This window comes from Oryza brachyantha, chromosome 3, assembly GCF_000231095.2.
Source record: "Oryza brachyantha chromosome 3, ObraRS2, whole genome shotgun sequence".
Classification (NCBI taxonomy): Eukaryota; Viridiplantae; Streptophyta; class Magnoliopsida; order Poales; family Poaceae; genus Oryza; species Oryza brachyantha.
Window position 1 is genome coordinate 19372710 of NC_023165.2, and position 20462 is coordinate 19393171.

Here is a 20462-nt window from a genome sequence, read left to right on the forward strand (position 1 = left end):
TACGTCTCATATGATCAATCAATGTTTGTTCATTCAAGTTTCAAAGAACAAAAAGATTGGGAATGGTAGAATGGGATTTGGGAGATGAGAATTTATGTTGAACCAAGGACGGTGAATGCTGAAAGGAACTCCATTGAAGTTCTTGTCAAAACGTATTTGTTGGAAATACAATATATTGTTTTGGAAAAGGAAATCCTTACAGGTGAGCTGAAGTTTCCAAAATTTAGTAGCTTTGATAAAATCGAAGCATTCTGATACTCCCCTGTCAAAATAAATATGTTGCTTTCAAGCGAAAAAGGCAAAGAATGAATAATCAATGCCAGCTTCATGATTACTAGATAAGCTCAAGTGCTGCATGAACTCATAGAAAAGGTGAGCATGTGAACAAAAGCATAATTTGGAGCTGGGAAATCGCAGATCTATCATAAGCATAGCTTCAAATTTGACAAGCGCAGAATGACCGACAATATCACAGTGCTTCATGCCAAAGTCCCCCTTTCACATGAGTTGTCGAGTACTATATCGCATGAAAAGGCATTAACTATCCTTCTCAAGCACGTCAGATATACAGTCTATAATCCACATCAGATACATTAGATCACAATCCAGGTAGTGCAAAAAGGTTAATCTCAAAGCTATCAATTGAGATTACTCTGATAAATCCTGTAAAATCTACTTTCACATACTGAACCTCTAAATGCAGTTGCAGTCCCAACTGTATTTTACTGAATCTCTACACTGAGCTGCACTCCTCATTATATTTGCATTTTCTTACCCACAGACATACTTCCTTTGATTTCCTCTGTCAGGCTATCGCTCGTCCTCGTCCTCACACTTGCCCCCTCCCTCTTTATAGGCTACCTCTTATGCACAGCAGTGGTCTTTGCCTTCAGCAGCCGTCGTCTCTTACGCTCTCTGCTGATCTCATCAGAATTGGAACTTGACTCTTCAGTGAGCCGGACAGAGTAGTCCTTTGCTTTCCGTGATGGCTGGATCCTATACACCATGGTATCATCAACATAATCACTACAGTGCGCTTCGACGGTCTTGACAGTCTTATTCTTTTTCCCTTTGATAGTCTCAACAGAATAGGGCGCTTTGACGGTCTTGACAGTCTCATTCTTTTTCTTTTTGGTAGTCTCAACAGAATAGTGCGATTTGACGGTCTTGGCAGTCTCATTCTTTTTCTCTTTGGTAGTCTCAACAGAATCAGGCTTTGCGCGGCCGGTGATTTCCCTTTTCAGCTCAGCTACATCTTTGGTGAGTAGGTCTAGAGAACTGAAATGGTGGAAGTTTTCATCATCGGTAACCTCAGACTACAAAAGCAAGCAGAAGCAACTATGTAACAGCATTCACAACATATAAACATTGGAGTTAACTAATAAAATTACTGTCACAAGCTTACATTGGCTTTAAGCTCAATGTGCCTGAGGCCTTCCCACACTACTCTGATTAGAGTACCCATTGGGATCTTCTTTCCCTCGAATTCATATTCAGCAAGGCGTGCCTCATGCTTGAAGTTGTATGCTGTATGAACAAATCCTACAATTTCAGACAAAACATTAGAAAAGGACTTGAGTCTGCCATTTTAGTTGAGGATATAATTTGCCAACCATTGTATGCTGAAAAGATAAATAACATGCTGAGCATACAGAAGACTTCATCAAAATTTATGCCAATGGCCAAAATCTGCGAATGTTTTGATCATACTGAAAAGGCCATTGCTACATACTTCACAGTTCTATTTGTTGGCTTTTATAAACAACATAAGTTTTGAAGACCAAACTACTTTAAAAATGTAACTTAGCAAAGACAAAAACAACAGTTTACAATACTTGCCTAAAAAAATGGCAGAATTTATATTACTTTCATGACTCATATACGCTGAATTAACTATGTGGAGACAACCATGAAAATCTAATTAAGTTACAAGTCATCCAATAACCCTGACTAACACATGATGTATGAAAAAAAAAATAATGCTTGGTGAAACCTAATTATCTGATTCTTTTTCCACCAGGCAATCCAACCTAAAACAAGAGACTATTTATCTTCTAGGCTCTGATTTAACAGGAAGTTACGTGCCCATTTTATTTGGAAATACCTAAAAACATCCCAATAATTGACAAAGAAAAAAAAACAGAACGGTGGAAAAGTAAATAAACAAGGGAATACAATATCTAATGCCAAACCCCACATCAATGTTAAACTTTTAAATGCCTTACAGATTCAATAATATACCTTACTAGTTACTACCACCTCCATATACAGATTTGTTGTACTAGGAAGTATCAAAGATAGCTACATTTTGGAATAAAGGGAATACGCCATAAGAAATTAAGAACATGGTGAATTTTGAAAGAAATGGTAAGTGATCCATTGGAACCAATGATCCAGACCGTTTAGACAAACCATGAACTTCTTTTGGATTAAAAGTGGGCATGATCAGTCTAATATTAAACAAGTAAGAATTCTGTTTTATGGTTCACACTTGGTAAGAATTCTGTTTTATGGTTCACACTTGGTAAAGGGCACACTGATTTGACCAGACAACAAACAAGAAAATCAGATGTAATAGCATCGTATAATCAATAATGGAGATAATATGATAAAAATCCACCCATTGTACCTCTTTCTGCAGATTCAACTAATCTTTTTAATTTCTTTAATGAATCTAATAAACAAACGGTACACATGAAACAATTAATTTGCCTGGTACTGTAGACTTTAAAATAATTAATAAGCAGATATTTAGAGAACTCCCTGTGAATAAGATGAATATAGGAAGAGAGCAAGAATGATTAATGCTACAATATAAATATGTAATCAAGTATTCACAATACAGACCAATTTGCTTGGTATGCCAATCAATAATCTTTACACTTCATCTCAAACCAATTAGCTATACATGATTTTTTTGGGAACAGTATTGTAGCCTGGTGGTAGGGAGCTACCAGGTGCTCTTGTCAGCGCGTGTTTGAATCCCTCGGCATTGGTTTTCTCACCATTTCTTCTTTCTTAATAACATAGATGCTAAGTTCCTCCTTAGTACCCTAACTTTATACACTAACTTTTTTCTTTCTATCAATCACCAACCTGCATGTTCTTGTCTATTTGGCAAGCCATAATATTGAAATGGATCAACTCAAGACACAAATCTAGATAAAACGAGTCTGTTTGCTGACTATTCTTCATATGTTATAAAGCCTGCCATTTCGATACCAATAAATTGTGCAGCTGATCATTTGGTCCATCGCCAACAAGACAATGGCCAACCATTAAACAAAACAATCTCACACAATAAAGAGATGAGATAACTAAACTCAAGAGGTCAAACCTGACTCAATGAGGTAGCGATAAACAGCAGCATTGAGGTCATTTGCCGTGAGATCCCCAGGATTGGGTCCTGACATTGGAGTCCACACGAACAAATCCTATGCTTTCTTGGAGGCTAGCAAAGAGAGGAGACTTATATAGTCTACTAACAAATAATTTGGAGGTATGACAATGACAAAGATTACCTAGCCAAAAAATTTAGCAACAAATCAAATGCTTGCGCTCATTGAATTTTTTTTTTAATGCTTGCTAATGTCCAAAACCAGCAAATTATGGCAACATTGTATTCGTCCAAACCTGCAGAAAAATCGCATGTTTTTACCAAAACTTATGACTCCATCATTTTGTGACAAAAATGGTTGATGTGATTTGGCCAAGAATAGATATCAGGATGAAGATACTAATATGAACGATTTTTTTGCAAATACTTTGGCAGCAGATCAATCCTAGACAAGGTGAAGGCAATTGGCTGTTATTGTTTGTCTGTTTCATTAACCTTTGCTTTTGTATGGATAGTGGTGTTACTATTTTGTTCTGTACCAAGCAAGCCAACAGTTCACCACAAACAACTTTTAGTACACAATTCCCAAGTTCTGACCATTGGTCTGTTATCTGAATTTTGTTTATTCGAGTGCATGATTTTTTGTGGGGGCATAACCTTGTTCTCAAATTGCCTTATTTGCAACTCTCCTGATCACCATCACCATTGTATGTCCGTCTTCATCTATACAACTTAGATATCTTTTTACTTTATGTGTCCTTTTTATTGGCATCTTAAGAATGACTCCAATATAAGCTGCTGCAGAAATTAATCCAAGAACGGGACCTTATTCCTACAGATTCAGCGCTGCAATTATTATGGGATGGAGGTAGTACCTTTTTTCAGACCGAGAAATCATAAAGCAGACAAGTAATACTTCCGTTTCATGTTTCAGAGCTAGCGTGAATTCAAATGGGCTGAACAAATACAGGAACAACGAAATGCCTCAATCAATCAATCAATCAATGACAAAGGTTGTGCACAATAAGCAATGCAAACAAATGACTGCCTCTCCTCACGTGTTAAGATTCTTATCGAGCAAACAAACCAACAAATTGACCCCAGAAAGAACAATAAGATTAAGGAGCAATCTACCATACGGCCAGGGTAGGAAAATTTTATTCACACCAATCAGAATAAACCAATGTTAAACAGAGAGATTTCATTCGTTTTCTTTGTCCGGACTAAATACTAATCAGGAATTCACACGACATCTACCTGGCGATTCCGAAACATGCTATACTAGTGCCCCCAAACAAAGAACAGATAAATGTGAAACGCCACAATCCTATCAAAGAAGCACAACGGCAGGCAAGTTCTTCTATTCGTACCGAGCAATCCAACATCCACATTATAAAGCAAGAAAAGAATCCGCCTTTGTATTCACTGAGACTAAGCAGAATTGACAAACTACTTGCTGCAGGCCAAACCTGCAGTGCGGATCAACACCAAAGAAACGGCCAATCGCACAATGCTGCAACCCAAGGGCACTATTCGATTCCGGTTCATCTTGAGCCTCACAAACACCGCCAAGAACATGTCCCAGACGCGTCGCTGGCCAATTGGCGAGCCCCCAATTCCAAGAACAGGAGGGGGGCAAAGAATCAAGAAACGGAGAAATGCTAGCGCGCGGGAGGGAGGGGGGAGTCGAGAGGAGAACCGAGCCAAACCTGGATCTCCTCACGAGGCCGAAGGACGCGTCTGCCGCCGTACAGGAGCCCCCCTCCCCGCTCCCCGCCCCGCCTTGCCTCCCGCTCCCGCGCGCAAGAAACCAATCCCTCCTCCTTCCCTTTCTTCTCGGGAAGTCCCCCGGCGAGAAGGGGGGCAGGAGGCGGTCAGGTCAGGTCGGGCTCGGGTCTTGCTCTCTTCTCTTTGGGTGGTTCTTGTCTGTTGGTGGGAGACCTGAGGCATCAGCAGCAGCAGCACGAGGACTCAGGAAGAAGAAGAAGAAGAAAGGATTCGGAGAAGACGAGGACGCGGGCGAAAAGGCTAATGCCCGCGCGCCGCGCGACCGCGCGGCACTGCCGGCCCATGGACCACGGCCCACATGCTATTGCGGCCCAAGTTGGCTACATACATCTTTTTTTTTGTTTTTTGCTATAGGTTTTAACTTTATAGGTATAAAGTTTACACGTATAAATTTATATGTATAAAGTTTTTCTATAATAAGGATATTTTTTTGTGTATATATAATATTTTGGATCTATATAGATTTTTATATGGAGAGTTTGTATGTATGCGTATATGTATATAAAGTTTGTATGCATAAAGTTTATATGTATAAAATTTTTTCATATATGTATAAACTTTACAATAGTGGTCTTAACTTTATAGGTATAAATTTTATATGTATAATGATTTATATATGACAAGTTTGTATGTATAAAGTTTGCATGTATAAAATTTGTACGTCTAAATTTTATACGTGTAATAAAGTTTATATGTATAAAGATTTATATATGAAAATTTTGTATGTATAAAGTTTGCATGTATAAAATTTGTATGTCTAAATTTTATATGTGTAAAGTTTATATATATATTATTTATCAGCCGGTGCACGGTGGGCCGATCAGTTTTACTGGGCCGTACAGCGTGTGGGCCTATAGGAAGAGAGGTAGAAGGAGGAATTCCGTAGAAGGACGATGCGTTCGCTCGCACAGTCCGCCCGCGACCGAGCGCCAATCAGACCTGCCCGGACGCGGGTTGCCCTGCAAGTGTGGAGGAGCGTGGATATGATACGCACTGGGCCGTGGGATGCTGTTTACTTCTACGTGGGCCTTGTGCTCAGCCCAAGGCCCAATTCTCTGTAAAAAAGACGCCCTCTCTGGCATTACCGCATTGCCAAAAAAAAAAAAAAAAAACTTGCTGTTTTGTTTTGGACAAATGACACAACCATCCAAAACCATCCAAAACAGCGAAAGAGCATGTAGCCTAATGGTTATAAAGACCTTAGTAGTACTTAATATCCTGGGTTCGACTCCTTATTAGAGGTGCTTTCAGGGGTAGGCATCGTGCTCTGCCAACCAGGTTTCGAAGGTGCTCATAGGGACAGGGTTTACGTGCGTGCCTTCTTAGGGGGAAGACTATGTTTTCAAAAAAATTTAGGGATGAAGATAGTATCTTTCAAGATTACGGGTATTCTTTTAGCAACATTTCTCCTTGGCACCGAAAACATGTCATTAGCACATGATTAATTAAGTATTAACTATATAACACTTGAATATATATTAATATAATTTTTAAAAGCAACTCTCCCATAAGCATCTTTTGTAAAAAAAAATACCGTTTAGTAGTTTAGAAATCATGTGCATAAAAATAAAAGAGCAGAAGTTAGGAGAACTTATTGTTGCTGAACATGGACTAATATATTCAAATTTACATTAGAATAAGTTTGTAAAAACTAGTAGAATATTATGATACTACATTTATTTTATATTATAAAACTTTTTGGCCCTGCCTAGATTCGTTTATAGATGAATGTATATAATTTGCGTATATATTTAAATTCATTTGCATCAATATGAATATAGATAGGGCTAGAAAGTCTTATGTCATGCATATTATTTTTAACTAAGTGTTTTAGAAATTATAAGAGTGAAAGTTTTCACGTGTAACCAAATCTTATTCCTAAATGTCAAATATTTAGGACCGGATGGATTATATGCGTGCAAGTCTATTTTAGATTTTACTTCAAAACTTCTCGTTAGATTGCATAAACTTGTTTTCGGCAGCACAATACAGCATGGCGATGGCAGATCGGGAGTGGGAGGTCAGAAATGAATTACATGGACGATTAATTACACTACCCCAGAGCTGATGACTAGTGCACTAGTGGTTTGCTTGCTCTAGGCGGGGAATAACACATTGATCTTGGATGTGCAAATCATAGGATGTTGCATTGGAAAATTCATTACAGAATTCTGCATATTGATCTACCATGGTATCTCTATCAGGGTTCACAAATGTGACGGCTAATTAGCCGATATGAAATGACAAACTGTCCGGTAAATTGACAATTTTCGGCAGAATGTGTTTGACCAGATTCACACATTTCCAAATTGGAGAGAGAGAGGTGAATATATATAGTGGTAGGAAACAAAGAATTACAGCAAAGACACACCTGAACCAAACACCCATAAATATACAGAACCGTATCATCTGAAGTCGACTTCACGGCGCAATCGTCACTGACATATGGGCCTGGGGCCCGCTGGACCCACATGTCCGTGACGAGATTCTCTGCAGTTGACTGCAAAGAATCTCAAATCCACATTCAAATCCACGTATACTGTGGTTAATCCCTGGAAAGATTTCAATGGAAAAACAAAGATGACAAAGAGCTGCAACGAGGCGGCAGGTACAGGTCGAAATCCAACGAAGCACCCATGCATCATGCATATATATGCAACGAAAGAGCAAAACTGATCAGTTCTCCCTCTAGAGCCCGAGGCCTATCAGCAGCCTCCCCGCGAGGCGGAGCCCGCCGGCGAGCATCCGGCCACCGTGGACGCCGCCCATGCCCCCCGCTTCAGGCACCGGCGCCATCGCCGGCGCCGGCGGCATCGCCGTGCCGTCGAGCAGCAGGCGGCGGGCGTCGGCGGCGGCGACGTCCATCCAGCCAGCGGCGAGGAGCAGGGCGAGGAGGCAGCAGCAGGTCGCGGTGGTCGTCGGAAGCAGCTGGCTCCTCGTCGCCGCCATTGTATATGCACTTGATCGTGCCGTGGTGCACCTAGCTCCCTGTCCGTCGCGATGCTCCTGTGATAGATTCCGTGTGAGCTTGTGACCGATCGATGATAGGATGGGCAATGTATATATAAGCCAGTCGATGGATCGGTAGATTGATCTAGTCGTACGTGACCGAACAGCAGCAGCCCAAATGCATATGGGGTGATCGATATATTTGCAAACGAGAAATAATTAGTGAATAAAACCTTTATACATATTATTAGCGATCTAAAGTAAATTCTTAAAATCAACTCTAAATTTAAGACTAAAAACTTAAATTTTAACATATAAGTATAAGCAGAAATGAATATTTATATGTTCGTGTCGCCGTGTGGTGTCGGTGCAGCTAGCGCAATGCACGCATTCCGGGCGCGTGGTCAAACAAAGCACAAGATATCATGGCTAGTTTTGTTTGGTCAACTGCGGCGTGTATATATGCTCGCACGTTGCTGCTTCAAACTGAAATACATGCACCGCATATACACTACACGCCGCGCGCGAGCTCGTGTACGTCGTGCGTGCCCACTAAGGGCTAAGGTTGGTTCCTCAACTGAACATGCCCACCGTAGGGGCTATTTGGCTGGGCTTTAGCCAATCAAACGGCTTACATTTCAAAAAAAAGTTTGAAGTGTATTTTTTTTTAAAAAAAAACCTTTGAGGTGAAGCGGGTTTGGATACCTCCATAACTTCACGGTTAGAATTTAGGAGTTAGATTCATGCCGAACAAGCAAAGCATATGGTATATATGGACAAGAGTTTATTTTTCCCTTTGGAACTTACTATCCGTACCTACTAGGGATGGATAGAATCTCATGGCTCGTTAGATCGCTCGACTCATGACAGCTTGTTTCATTTTCGTAATGAGCCGACTTGACATTTTGGGCAGCTTCTCCCAGCCACAGCTTTTCCTAGAAGCTGCTTTTGCCAAAAGCTGCTCCAAACGGTCCATAGCTTATGAGAATCTGTAGTTATAGATTCTACAAAATAAACTAAGAATCCAGAATCTGGAGAAGCTGGGTTTAGGTGTTTTTCCAGATTCTCAGAAGCTGACTACCAAGCAGCTGCTTCTCAGAATCTAAAACTCCCCCAAACAGGCCCTTTAACTCATTAGAGAAAACGAGCTAGCTCGAGTTGACTCGCGAGCTACTTGCGAACCTCAACGAGCTAGTCTAGTCCAACACTTCAGCAGGCCATAGGCCCACAACCTAGTAGTCCGCTGGTCCAGTAGCCCAACTGACATTTGTCTTAGGTCGAAAACCCTACTTTCTACCTCTGTGTCGAGTGCTGACTGCTACTCTCCTGCCGACTGTCGCGGTTCCATTGCCAAGGTGATTCTTGGTGCTCTGTTTGTCTCTAACTCCCATCGGCGCGCACCCATGCCGATTTGCTGACCCTGTCGAGGCCCGTGACACGCTAGCAGTGCACGAAGCCTCCAAGTTGCTGCGCCACAAACCACCATCGCTTTGTCGTCCATCGGCGCCTGGTCGTGCCATCGACCTGCCGCTGCTTAGTTCACCAGGCATCGGTGCGTCGATGTTCATCTATTCCTCTGTGACTCGAGACTCCATGCTGCCTACCCGCCCAATTTTGTGAGCATTGGCTCACGAGCATAATAAGCTAGCTTGAGTTTTCCAATGAGTTGAGCCGACTAGGTTTATAGCTCGTTAAGATAATGATCCGAGCCGTAACAAGCTACTTTACTTTATTTTAAGTTACTTCTTAAATTTAATACAATATAAAAGTAATTTACATATATTATAGAAGTAACTTAAAACAAAAAAAATGGGGTAACTATGATATATTGATTAAATCTAATTTTTAGATAGACTTATGTTTTTACCCCCATAATAGATTTATTTTAATGCCATAACAAATTACTCAACTTATAGTTTAAGTTATATTTATAGTATATATAAATTGCTTTCAGCTTTACTAAATTTACTTTTATGCCTATGAAGTAATTTAGTTATATTATAAAAGTGATTTATATTTTTTTCATAAAACATAATCATATAAGATCTTGTTATAAAGATTTAATTGTTACGAACACAATTATGTAATCGGACTGTAAATTGGATGAGTAATTTAAGAGAAATTTCTATAAGTAGAAAAAAATGGTATAAAAATATAAGAACGGTGGTGATGCGCGGCTCCTGAAATTCGAACAATACCGCTCCTCACGTGTCTTTCCATGTCCATTCGGTGCGTGTGTTGAGTGGAGACTGTGGGTGCGGGGTCATTGCCACGTGTCGACGATCGGATGACTCACCATCGGACGGCTGTGAATGCGTCTTGTAATAAGACAGAACAGTGCTATGCGCTGGATAGATTTTAAGTTAACTGTTTGCAGCGCCGTCGTCGATCACTACAAAACCAATTTAGTTGCACAACGACCAAAAAGGCTTAACTAATCGACACAGATGCAACTAATTAATCGCCCCCCCCCCCCACACCTCTCTCTCTCTCTCTCTCTCTGCACAGTTGTTACAAGCTTAGCTAGCTAGCTTACAATTACGTCCAGCTAGGTACGTGCAGCACCTGCATGCTCGATCGATCAGCTGAAGAGATTCAGCAGCGTGGGCGCCCCGGCGTCGGCGTCGCCGCTGGCTTCCTCGCACGTCGTCGTCGAGTGCTCGTCCGACGCGCCGGCGCCGCCAGCTGCCAGCTGCGCCCGCCCCCCGCCGCCGGCCGACAGCGGCGAGACCGGCGTGAGGCAGAGGTCCAGCTCGCACGACTGCAGCAGCACCGCGGGCGGCAGCTGGCGATGATGATCGGCGGCCTGCTGCTGGTGTCCGCGCTCGCCGGCGCCGTTGTTCCTGGCTCGCTTCCTCCGGGGCCCGCCCGGTGCGGAGGCCGAGGAGTTCTCCGCCGCGGGCGAGGAGGAGGAGGACGCGCCGCCGACGTTGCCGTAGAGGCCGGCCATGTCGCGGTCGGTGAATGCGGCGGGCACGGCGGAGAGCGCGCTGAGGGAGTCGCCGCGGAGGACGGCGTCGGCGGCGGCCTGGCAGAGGTCCCAGTTGCCCGTCCACATGAGCCCGATGGCGCCGCTCACCGGGTTGATCGTCCGACCGCACGCCTCGTATAGAAGCGACTGGAACAGCGCTGCATGAAAAAGAGAAAAAAACATAATTGTTCTTAGCACTTCAATCACTTGTTTAGCTCAGAAATTAAAATTAATCACTCAAGTTTTTTATGAGGAGTGTGTGCCTAATCAAGTGGCTCCTACTTAACCAATTTCCTCCTCATGATTTATCTAAACCATTTGTAAAAGGGTTTTTTTTACCATTCTTAAAAAATACGTTAGGTACCAACAAATTTTAATGCAAAATTTTAGTATTTAAGGTATATTGGACATTAAGGTACTAAACTTTTACACTGAAAAATATAAAATATGGTATCTTAAGGTACTTTTTTTAAAGATGATAAAAAAATCTTTGCAAAATTATTTTAGAGGATTTTCACATGAATTAATTCAATTTCCATGGGAATCAAAACAATTCATAAGATTTATAGGATGTATCTAGTTTGATCAACTCGGAAACATAATTCATGGGGGGCCATCCATTGAGCATACTACTTTTAAATCAACTTGAGAGATAATGCCGATAATACTTATAAACCCTGTTAATCTAGGTTTTTTTAGTTTGAGGATAAAAAAGATACCGATTGACCTGATGACAAAAGTTGAAAGCAAACTATGTCAATTGGGCTTAAAGAAACAAAAGAACGAACTGTGAACTAAACTAACATATCTATTAATTGGCACTACAGTGTGAGAAGAGGAGTTTTATTATAGTTTGGTGAAGTACAGTTGGGGGGCATGGCTCAAAAAGATTCTCTATTCGGATTGTCCCCTGGGGGCGTCGGAAGGCCGCATAACATCCAAATTAAAAGGAACAATTTAAAATAATATGTATGAATATATACTGGTAGCACTACTCCATCTTGGGTGAGTGATAGGTCAGCTCTAGTCACAAGTCTTTCTACATTAATAAAATTTTCAGCCAGATATAACCTGAGAAAATAGGTTTTATATAGTCACTAGTTTTTTTGTTTCTTTAACAAGTGGCCCCCTACTACAAGCTAGCTAGTAATTTATAGCTAATATATGCAAACCATATGAGTCTTACCAATAAGCAATTAAGCTAGTAGTAAACAGTAGTTTGCACTGTACTTCCAAAATGGACAGCTTAACTGTGTTTATTTGGACTGTTTTGAGAAACCGATATCTGAATTGCTTAAAACTAGGAAGCAAGCATGAGCATTAGGATTGTTACTAGTACCAGGAAGCAAGCATGAGCATGAGCAAGCACGAGCATTAGGATCGTAATTAATGAAGGTTGGCGATACAGCACAATTTAGTTGATGTAGCTGGAGATTGAGCCGGCCGGCCGGGAAGGTCGAAAGAAGGAGAATAGAAGATATATAAACATACCAGGGCGGTGGTGGAGAGGGACGGCGGCGAGGGAGGCGACGAGGCCGGCGCGGCCGAAGAACTTGGCGACGAAGACGGTGGCGTTGGCCTGCGGCTGGGCGCCGTCGATCCACTCGATGCTGGGCCGCAGCACGCACGCGTCGCTGCACCCCTTCCGCAGCACGCGGCACCCGTTGCAGCTCATGCTATAGCTATGGAGTAGCTAAGAAGCTCTAGCTACCTACCAGCTGATGCTGATCGAATGCATGCAGCTCCGATCGATCGATCGACGGGTGATGCCGGGAGTGAGCTCGCTGACGATCCATCGCGCGAGCGGGGGCGAGGTGGTTATATAGGAGAGAGGGAGAAGGGGATTGGGATGCGTCCCGTTCCGTTCCGTGAGCTGCCCCCGGCCCCGGGCCAGGGGGGGTTCCGATGACACGGGCGGATGGGGCGCGGGCGCCTCCGTGTTGCCGCAATACCCCTGTCCGCATTGTTTTTTATTTCCACCTCCGCCGGATCCTCTACGCGTCTCATCCTTATGGCCTTAATTATATATATTGCCCTCGTGAATTTTTTTCATTCTAGCCCTTCTTACGGAGAAATCTCATAGACTGACCTCTTCTGAAACATTATCAAAACATCGACTCGTTTTGGAGAGCCAAGTTATATGACGTTAAGGTATAATGGCTCGGTACCAAGGTGGGGTCGACTGGTCTACCTCCGTGCCAACCCCACCTCGGTGTATACGAGATCCTAGTCAACCATATCTCGGCACCACGTTGCGTGCCACCGAACTGTTATACTTTGACGCCATGTAATTTGGCCTCGTGAAATAGGTTTATTTCTAGATAAGATTTTTGGAGGGTCCATTCGTGAGATTTCTTTTGAAAAAAGCTAGAATGTGATAATTCAATATTGCCCTCTGTGTGTCTCATCGGATCTCCAAGTTGGCACTTGATCTCCAAGTTGGTAGTGCGAGCTACCGCAGGTATGTGACTATGGCTATGTTATTTTTCATTTAATTAGATTTTGGATTTTCATGGCACACTTACTAACCGGTGCACTTCGTGAAAAAAAAAATCATACATAAAAGTTTCTTACTTAGCCTTTATTGTGAAGTAGTAAGACTTTTCTCTTTATAGTAATTAATTCAGTGAATTATGCCCTCAAATTCCTATCGCAACAATCATATACTATCAAGTCTAAAATATCAACTATCCCAATCACCATCTATGTGCACATGCCTCTTCATAACCAATGCTTGATTAGCTGCCCGCCAAGGGAATTTTTACTGCCATATGTCGATTTATTACTTGTTTAATACAATGTGTAAAGATCGATCTTTTGATGGTTTTTCTAACATATATAGTCAATCTGCCATAGTATAAAATGAGATCCTCTGCAATACTACTCACTGACGTGTGGGCCCAATAATACATGAGGCGCACATGTTAGTGAGCAGTACTACAGAAGCACTGTTGCAGAGGATCTGGACTCGTTGTAGTATACATCGTATTTGGTTTTTTTTCCTTTGCCTCACAATATTGAGGTGTACCTTAGTACCTTACAATTGTCTTGCTTTCACCTAAAATTAGCCCTTGCTCCTGTCCAATACATTGACATAATAGATTATGTCGGGGCGCATAGACCATGTAGTTTCGTGGGTATTAAAAAGTAGATCATATCCGATTAATTAAGATTATAAAAAAGTGGCTACTATTATACGATATTATGTTTTAATGGGACGATACCTATAAGGTACCAGATCTGCTACCTCATTAATATCACGTGAAATGTGTTAGTAGCAGATCTGGTATATTATAGATACCAGCTGATATCTGTTATCCTATTGATTTCGCATCAGTATTAGGTAAATACACATTTTGCCATTTGCAGAGGTATCCTAATTTTCTAATATTGGCTAGTTAGTTACTCTAGGCATATGATATGGTCATTAGTATGTATTAATTAAACACAAACACAAACTAAATTGCAATTATGCTAATATGAAATATTTATTATTGTTGTGGTGTATATATGTGTTAGCTGGGTAGCTAAGGTATAATATCTTAGGTCGATGTGAAAGTTAGTTCGGCAGTATCGATAAATGATTGATAAACTCTTGTTACCAAGAGTAGGTAGATATGGGTTGTGCATGGGGATGCCCTTTTAGTCCAGCCGACGAAGAAGCCAAAGCTGCAACCACTGAAGGGAGAAGAAGGATGATAAGATATGCAAAGCCATCAATCAAATTAATCACGGATGTGATTCATTAGCATAGTATAAATTAGCTATATTTGTACGCATGCAAGTGCTATGGGGCCATATGCGAGGGGTACGTATACTTTCTCAATGGTTGGGACAGTTGTTACACACCTCATCAAGAGAGCGTGCGTGGGAGCAGAGGATCCGGACCCAACTCGGATGTTGGCATGGATTAATTAAATAAAGCCGTGGAAGCAGGATTGTGGATAGGAGCGAGCGAGAGGGGGAGGCAAATTAAGCAGAGCAAAAAGGTGAGAAGAGAAGAGAGATGGCCAGGAAAGCGGCCGCGCCGGGCGGGGGGCCACTTGTTCGTTGCCTCCGCCCTTTCGCTCCCGCCAAGAGCTGAGGCCGCTTCTCTCCTGGCTTCGTGTGTGCGACGTTAGCTTCTCCAACATCTCAGGCGTCCAAAAACCAAACCAAACCTCCAACCCCGCATCGACCGGCCGGCGCCGGAGAACCTCAGCCTCAACCTGGCCCTTGGGCTCATTAACCACCCTCTCGACCTGCCTGATGCCGCACCCGAGCCATACATTCTCTGCTGCTGTAGCAAATATTGCTGCGTCCCTTTCGGCCGCTCCGCTCTACCGTGTATCTGGCTCAGGTGCCTCCGGACCGTAATGGGCTAATGGCTGTTACGTTGCTTGCAACTTGTACTATTGCCGCGTTGCTAAGCTTAGGGTACTAGTCATCGGGAAAAAAAAAAAGGCCGAACAGCAGATGAACATTAATTTATAAATAATTTTTTATACATCTTCTTAACGCTAATAGCAAAGACTCAACCTCAAACCCAGTTATAAATTTAAGGTTAGAATAAAGTATATCATCGGTCCTTAAACTTGTGGCATGATATCACTTAGGTTCATAAACTCAGAAAATACACGTTCAGGGTTTGCAAAACCGCGAAAACTGCAGCGGTTACCGCGGTAACCATGCTCTCCGCGGAGGCACGGTTTCGGTAAGCCACGGTAACCGAGTTTAAATTTAAGGAGAATTTAAAAAAATGAGGAAATTTAATGAAAAAATATATGTGGTATATGTTGATATATATAGTGTAGTTTTATCAAAGAAATTAATGAAAAATGTATTCCCAGCGTAATTAAAAATCATAAATGAGTATTTTAGGAAACAAAATTAAAAAAATAGCCTATTGCAAGTAATATTTCATAGGAAAATGGTCAAGAATATTTTGTGTTGAATCATTATTAATTTACACTAGATACTAAGGTACATAATATTGAAATACAAATATATAACGATGGATATATGGAAAATACGTATAGAGAAAAATTATACGTGCATCTTAGTACGTACATAATAGTTTTATTCGTAATAATAGGTAGTAGGTATAGTTGTGGCGTAACAATCAAAATGAAGTTGTTATTACTTGTTATTGGAGTGAATTATTTGGTGAAGGGTGATATGTCGGTGTATGTTTGTATGTTGCAAAATTAAGAATTTAGAAAATGTCATGTGAAAATTTTCTTGTTTTCCCTATAATATGTCCTATTGTCATAAACATAGTCACAAAATATTTTTCTATTTTTCATGTATTTTTTTAGATTTTTAAAGTTTTTTTTTTTGCATTTGACATCACACCCGCGGTCTCCTCGCGGTAACCATGGTTTCGGCTAAAAAATCGCGCGGTAAGCCGCGGTAACCGCCGTTCTCATGTGTTGTTTCAGTAAGTAGGTACCGCGGTTTTCGTGGCTTAACGCGCGGTAAGCCGCGAAAACCGCGTGAGTTTAAATTTAAATTTTTTGGATTCAAATTCATCCTGGTTTTTGTGGTTACCGTGCGGGATCCGCGGGAGCGCGGTACCACGGTTTTACCGGCTTGCGTGGTAAGGAAAACCCTGTGCACGTTTAGGTCCATGAACTCGTTTTAATGTACCAGATCCACGATTTTAGACATTAAAACAAGTTCATAGACCTAAACGTGTATTTTCTAAGTTTATGAATTTAAGTGGATACCGTACTTGTATACAAGTTTAAGAACTGATCATATACTTTACTCTTAAGGTTAAAGTATTTAAACTTTAGTTTATAATAATAGGTTGTAAATTTATTCGAGAGATAGGAGTGTACTATGGGATCGCTTTCGGCTGCCTGCCTGTTCGGGCATATAGTACAGTTTATGTTTATTATTATGCCAAGTTGGGGGCGAATTGTTCTTAATTTAAGTGCTGATTCAGATGGCTTTTTGTTAGTTTGGTTCTTTTTTTTTTCCCTCCTTTCATTGGGGAGGTGGCACGGCGTCAGGGGGGGCTGTAGCTTCTGCTCGGTACGCGCGTGCATGGGATGATTGGATGGTGGCGTGGCTGCGGTTGCTCGACGGAGTGCGGCGTGACGAACGAACGACTCCGGCCGCCCGGGCACCGGAACCGAATATATGGGGAGAGGGTAGCTACTAGCTAGCTAGCTCAAGAGGCAATTGGTAGATGATGGACGGTTCATATGCTATGCTAGCTAGCTTCTCCCACTTTCGAGATCGTGCCGCCGCAAGCAATATCCGACTCCGATCCGGTCCGTGCACTCGGGAGAACCGAAAACCTGGACGTGCGCACGCACGATAGAAGATTGGGTTTTTAGGGCAGACACACAACCCTCTCGGGGTGGTAATGCCAGCTCATTTCTTGCATGCAGTTCAAGTTGCTTTTAATAATTTTCCAGTAACTGGGCACTATACTACCGTCTTCGTCTTAGCGCAAAGCTCTACATATATAATCAATCAAATAATCAATTTATACAATAGTTACCTATAAAACATTAATACATGGTCCAACGTATCATACACACGCTGCGTCTAGTGGCAGGCGCATGATTTCAAAATTGGGTATTCGAAATATAACAGCGTAAAAAAATTTTTATACCTGAAATCATAATAATTGGCATCTATAACATCAAACACTACTCTTTATATTAGAGCAAGTTAATGCATACTTGCATGCACGCTTTATATTAGAGCAAGTTCAATAGTATAGACAACTACTAGCTCTAATTCATCTATAGTCAATTTAACAACTAATTCATACAATAGTTATCTACAAGACATTAATACATGGTCCCACATGTCATACACACACTGTATCTTGAAGCCCGTGCTATAACTAGTTATAAATTAGTAGCCCACTGTTCTTCTCTCTCATCTCTTATCTCTTTAAAATATGTTTATAGCCGACTTATAGTCCACTATTGTATCTGCTCTTATAGGATAAGGAAAAAAAAGTAGTTTTGCCTTATATTATGGAATGGGGGAATATTTGCATTAGAGTTTGGTAAAGTGAGTAACATATGAATTGTTATGTGAAAAAATAGGATAAATTAGGATTTGAAAAAGGAAAGGACATTCTATTCCTTTTTTTTTGTATTGATATGTGTAATATGGATTAAAAATGAAGTCTTTTTAAAAATGTATGCACCAGTTACCAATCAGGATAGAACATGATTCTAAGAAATGGGTGCCTAGATTCCTTTGAGGATTCATCCAATGGTATATATGGTTGAAGTCTCACAGATTCCGAGGAGACACCACGATAAATACGTAGACCTGTTTTCAACAAAATGTTTGTTAGCGACGTGTCTCACGCACTCATTTGTCAAGCGGCAAAGTGAGGCATTTAACATATACCACAAATATGCCAATGAGATAAACAGTCGAGAATTGAGACACAAGTTTTATTAGCTTATGGTGTGTACATTATTAGGTTTGCAGGAATAACGGGCTTGATTTTCATCGTCTCATCGAGCACTCTTTTGTGCTATGAACCATGTAATAAGGGGTTATAGCTTCCGTTAAAGTAAAAGCCCAGATTCTCATTGTTAAAGAAAAAACATGAATAAGGGGATCTCTTGGGCCGACTTGGCTGGGTGCCATATGTGCACTGTGCTCCCTCTTTGTTCTTATTTATGGTCGACGGTTCATGTTGTTTTATGGCTCTTATAAATATTATAATGTTTAATCATAATAACTTAGATGTTTTTCAATTATAACAGCTTAAAATAAAAACAGATAAAAAGAGTCCATTCTACTATCTCAAACTACTCTAACCTCTCTGTACTAACATGTGATCATTGTTATCCTGAACTACTGAAAACGATTTAGTCCACGTTCTTCTCTCCCCTTCTTGCTAATCCATATTCTTTTGTTTTTTACGCGCACGCTTTTTGAATTGCTTAATGATGCATTTTTTTTTTCAAAATTTTCCTATAGAAAAGTTGCTTCAAAAATCATATTAATCTATTTTTCAATTTTTATAACTAATAGTTAATTAATCATGTACTAACCCGACGTCGAATGCAGCCTTAGTGTTTCTCTTTATTTTCTACAAGTCGTTTTTTAAGCTTAAATTTTGTACATCCATATGTGACACCAATACCTTTAGACTTTTATCATTGTTTCCTTGAACATTTTAAATTATCCTAAGAAGCTTAAAAAACCTAAGTAACCAGTGATAAGAATTTCTCAAATATATTAAGATGTAAATTGTAATATAGTATCGTCAGTGTTATCGAAAGGAGGTGTGGAGCGCCCTGGGCCCAATGCCTTGAGGCCGACGTCTTTAGTCAAGATGCGGGAGACGTTTCCTGGGGGTTGAGCACCTTGAGCATGACGCCTCCAAGCATGAGGGAGCATCTGGGTTCCAGCAACAGTGTCTTTCTGGAGGGTTATGTGGAACACATGACATGCTACAGTTACCAAATTCAATGTTATACTTATCTCACTCAATGTTGAAAGCACATTGTGTCAGACATCTGTTTTTTTTTACGTCATGCATTGACGATAATGGGACAACTTCTGACACCATACAAAAGGAGAGAGTGGAGACCTATAAAATGTGTGTATTCAAGATGTTGAAGCAGGTATTTATACCTGACATAAGCATTTCCTCCATACAAGATGATGATGTTGGGTTCCTAGCACATCAACATGCATCTAGGAGGTGGTGGCCTACAAATTTAGCCAAATCAAATGAAAAATAAAACAAAGGGGAGTGGAAAGTTTACCTTACTCTTCGATTTTCTTAAAAAATCCTGCAAAAAACGGTGACAAATAGAGAGTATTTGAGGAGGAAGGTGAGGGGAAGAGAGACTGCGGGAATGGGCGTGACGCCTAAGTCCGAGTCCTACAAGACGACGCCAATGATCCTAACGTGTCCCTGCCATGTCAGCAGCGACGCAATGGTATTGGTGTCGTCTTCTGCCACGTTATTGTCGAGCATGGGTGCTGACGTGGTGGGTGGGCAGTGCTAGATTAGTTGGCGCCGTCATGGAGAACCTCGGCTTCAGTGTAGTTGGTGCCGTGAAAAGGTCTATTTTCACAATAACTTTTTTAGTAGTCTATTTGTAAAAATGTTTTTCAAAGGAACTAAAAAGTCAAAATTGCAAGAGACCATTGTTACCACTCACCACTCCACCTTTTCCTCCAAACGTAGCCAGTCAATCGTTGCAGTCTGTACCTGAAAGAAGTAAAAAAGCTGTAACTCTAGAAACCTTTCTTATAAGATGATATGGGTCCCTTGTAGAGTAATGCTAGAAGGCAGCCCACGAAGTGAAAACCTATTCTCAAATACAAATTTAACAGCTGATTTATATGTCAATATATTTGAAAACACAAAACATACTCTCTGTTTTTAAATACTTGTCAGTGTTAACTATCATTGTTTCAACTCTAACCATTGAT

At 41.1% G+C, this 20462-nt stretch overlaps 2 protein-coding genes across 3 annotated transcripts; both read right to left on the reverse strand.

Annotated features, from left to right (window-relative positions):
• Positions 1 to 419: 419 nt before the first annotated feature.
• LOC102713344 (WD40 repeat-containing protein HOS15-like) lies at positions 420 to 5372 on the reverse strand. Of its 2 annotated transcripts, XM_015835129.2 has the most exons (5): positions 5047 to 5372; positions 3522 to 3633; positions 3338 to 3451; positions 1406 to 1542; positions 420 to 1316 (listed from the first exon to the last, which is right to left on the reverse strand). In XM_015835129.2, the coding sequence occupies exons 3-5, from the start codon at positions 3411 to 3413 to the stop codon at positions 858 to 860; spliced, it is 672 nt and encodes a 223-aa protein (XP_015690615.1). In that variant the 5' UTR covers positions 3414 to 3451; positions 3522 to 3633; positions 5047 to 5372; the 3' UTR covers positions 420 to 857. The 2 variants fall into 2 exon arrangements, with proteins under 2 accessions (XP_015690615.1, XP_006651595.1); XM_006651532.3 differs by lacking the exon at positions 3522 to 3633 and having other exon boundaries at positions 5047 to 5371.
• A 5019-nt stretch (positions 5373 to 10391) lies between these two features.
• LOC102713616 (LOB domain-containing protein 37-like) lies at positions 10392 to 12907 on the reverse strand. Its single transcript, XM_040522615.1, has 2 exons — positions 12537 to 12907; positions 10392 to 11203 (listed from the first exon to the last, which is right to left on the reverse strand). The coding sequence occupies exons 1-2, from the start codon at positions 12718 to 12720 to the stop codon at positions 10656 to 10658; spliced, it is 732 nt and encodes a 243-aa protein (XP_040378549.1). The 5' UTR covers positions 12721 to 12907; the 3' UTR covers positions 10392 to 10655.
• Positions 12908 to 20462: the final 7555 nt, after the last annotated feature.

Excerpts from the sequence above, each read along its gene's own strand:
- LOC102713616 (XM_040522615.1), bottom strand. The coding sequence starts at position 12,720 with ATGAGCTGCAACGGGTGCCGCGTGCTGCGGAAGGGGTGCAGCGACGCG. Across the intron at positions 11,204-12,536 it reads CCCTCTCCACCACCGCCCTG|CGCTGTTCCAGTCGCTTCTA; the intron begins GTATGTTTATAT and ends TTTTTCATGCAG.
- LOC102713344 (XM_015835129.2), bottom strand. The coding sequence starts at position 3,413 with ATGTCAGGACCCAATCCTGGGGATCTCACGGCAAATGACCTCAATGCT. Across the intron at positions 1,543-3,337 it reads TCGCTACCTCATTGAGTCAG|GATTTGTTCATACAGCATAC; the intron begins GTTTGACCTCTT and ends CTGAAATTGTAG. Across the intron at positions 1,317-1,405 it reads ACATTGAGCTTAAAGCCAAT|TCTGAGGTTACCGATGATGA; the intron begins GTAAGCTTGTGA and ends TTGCTTTTGTAG.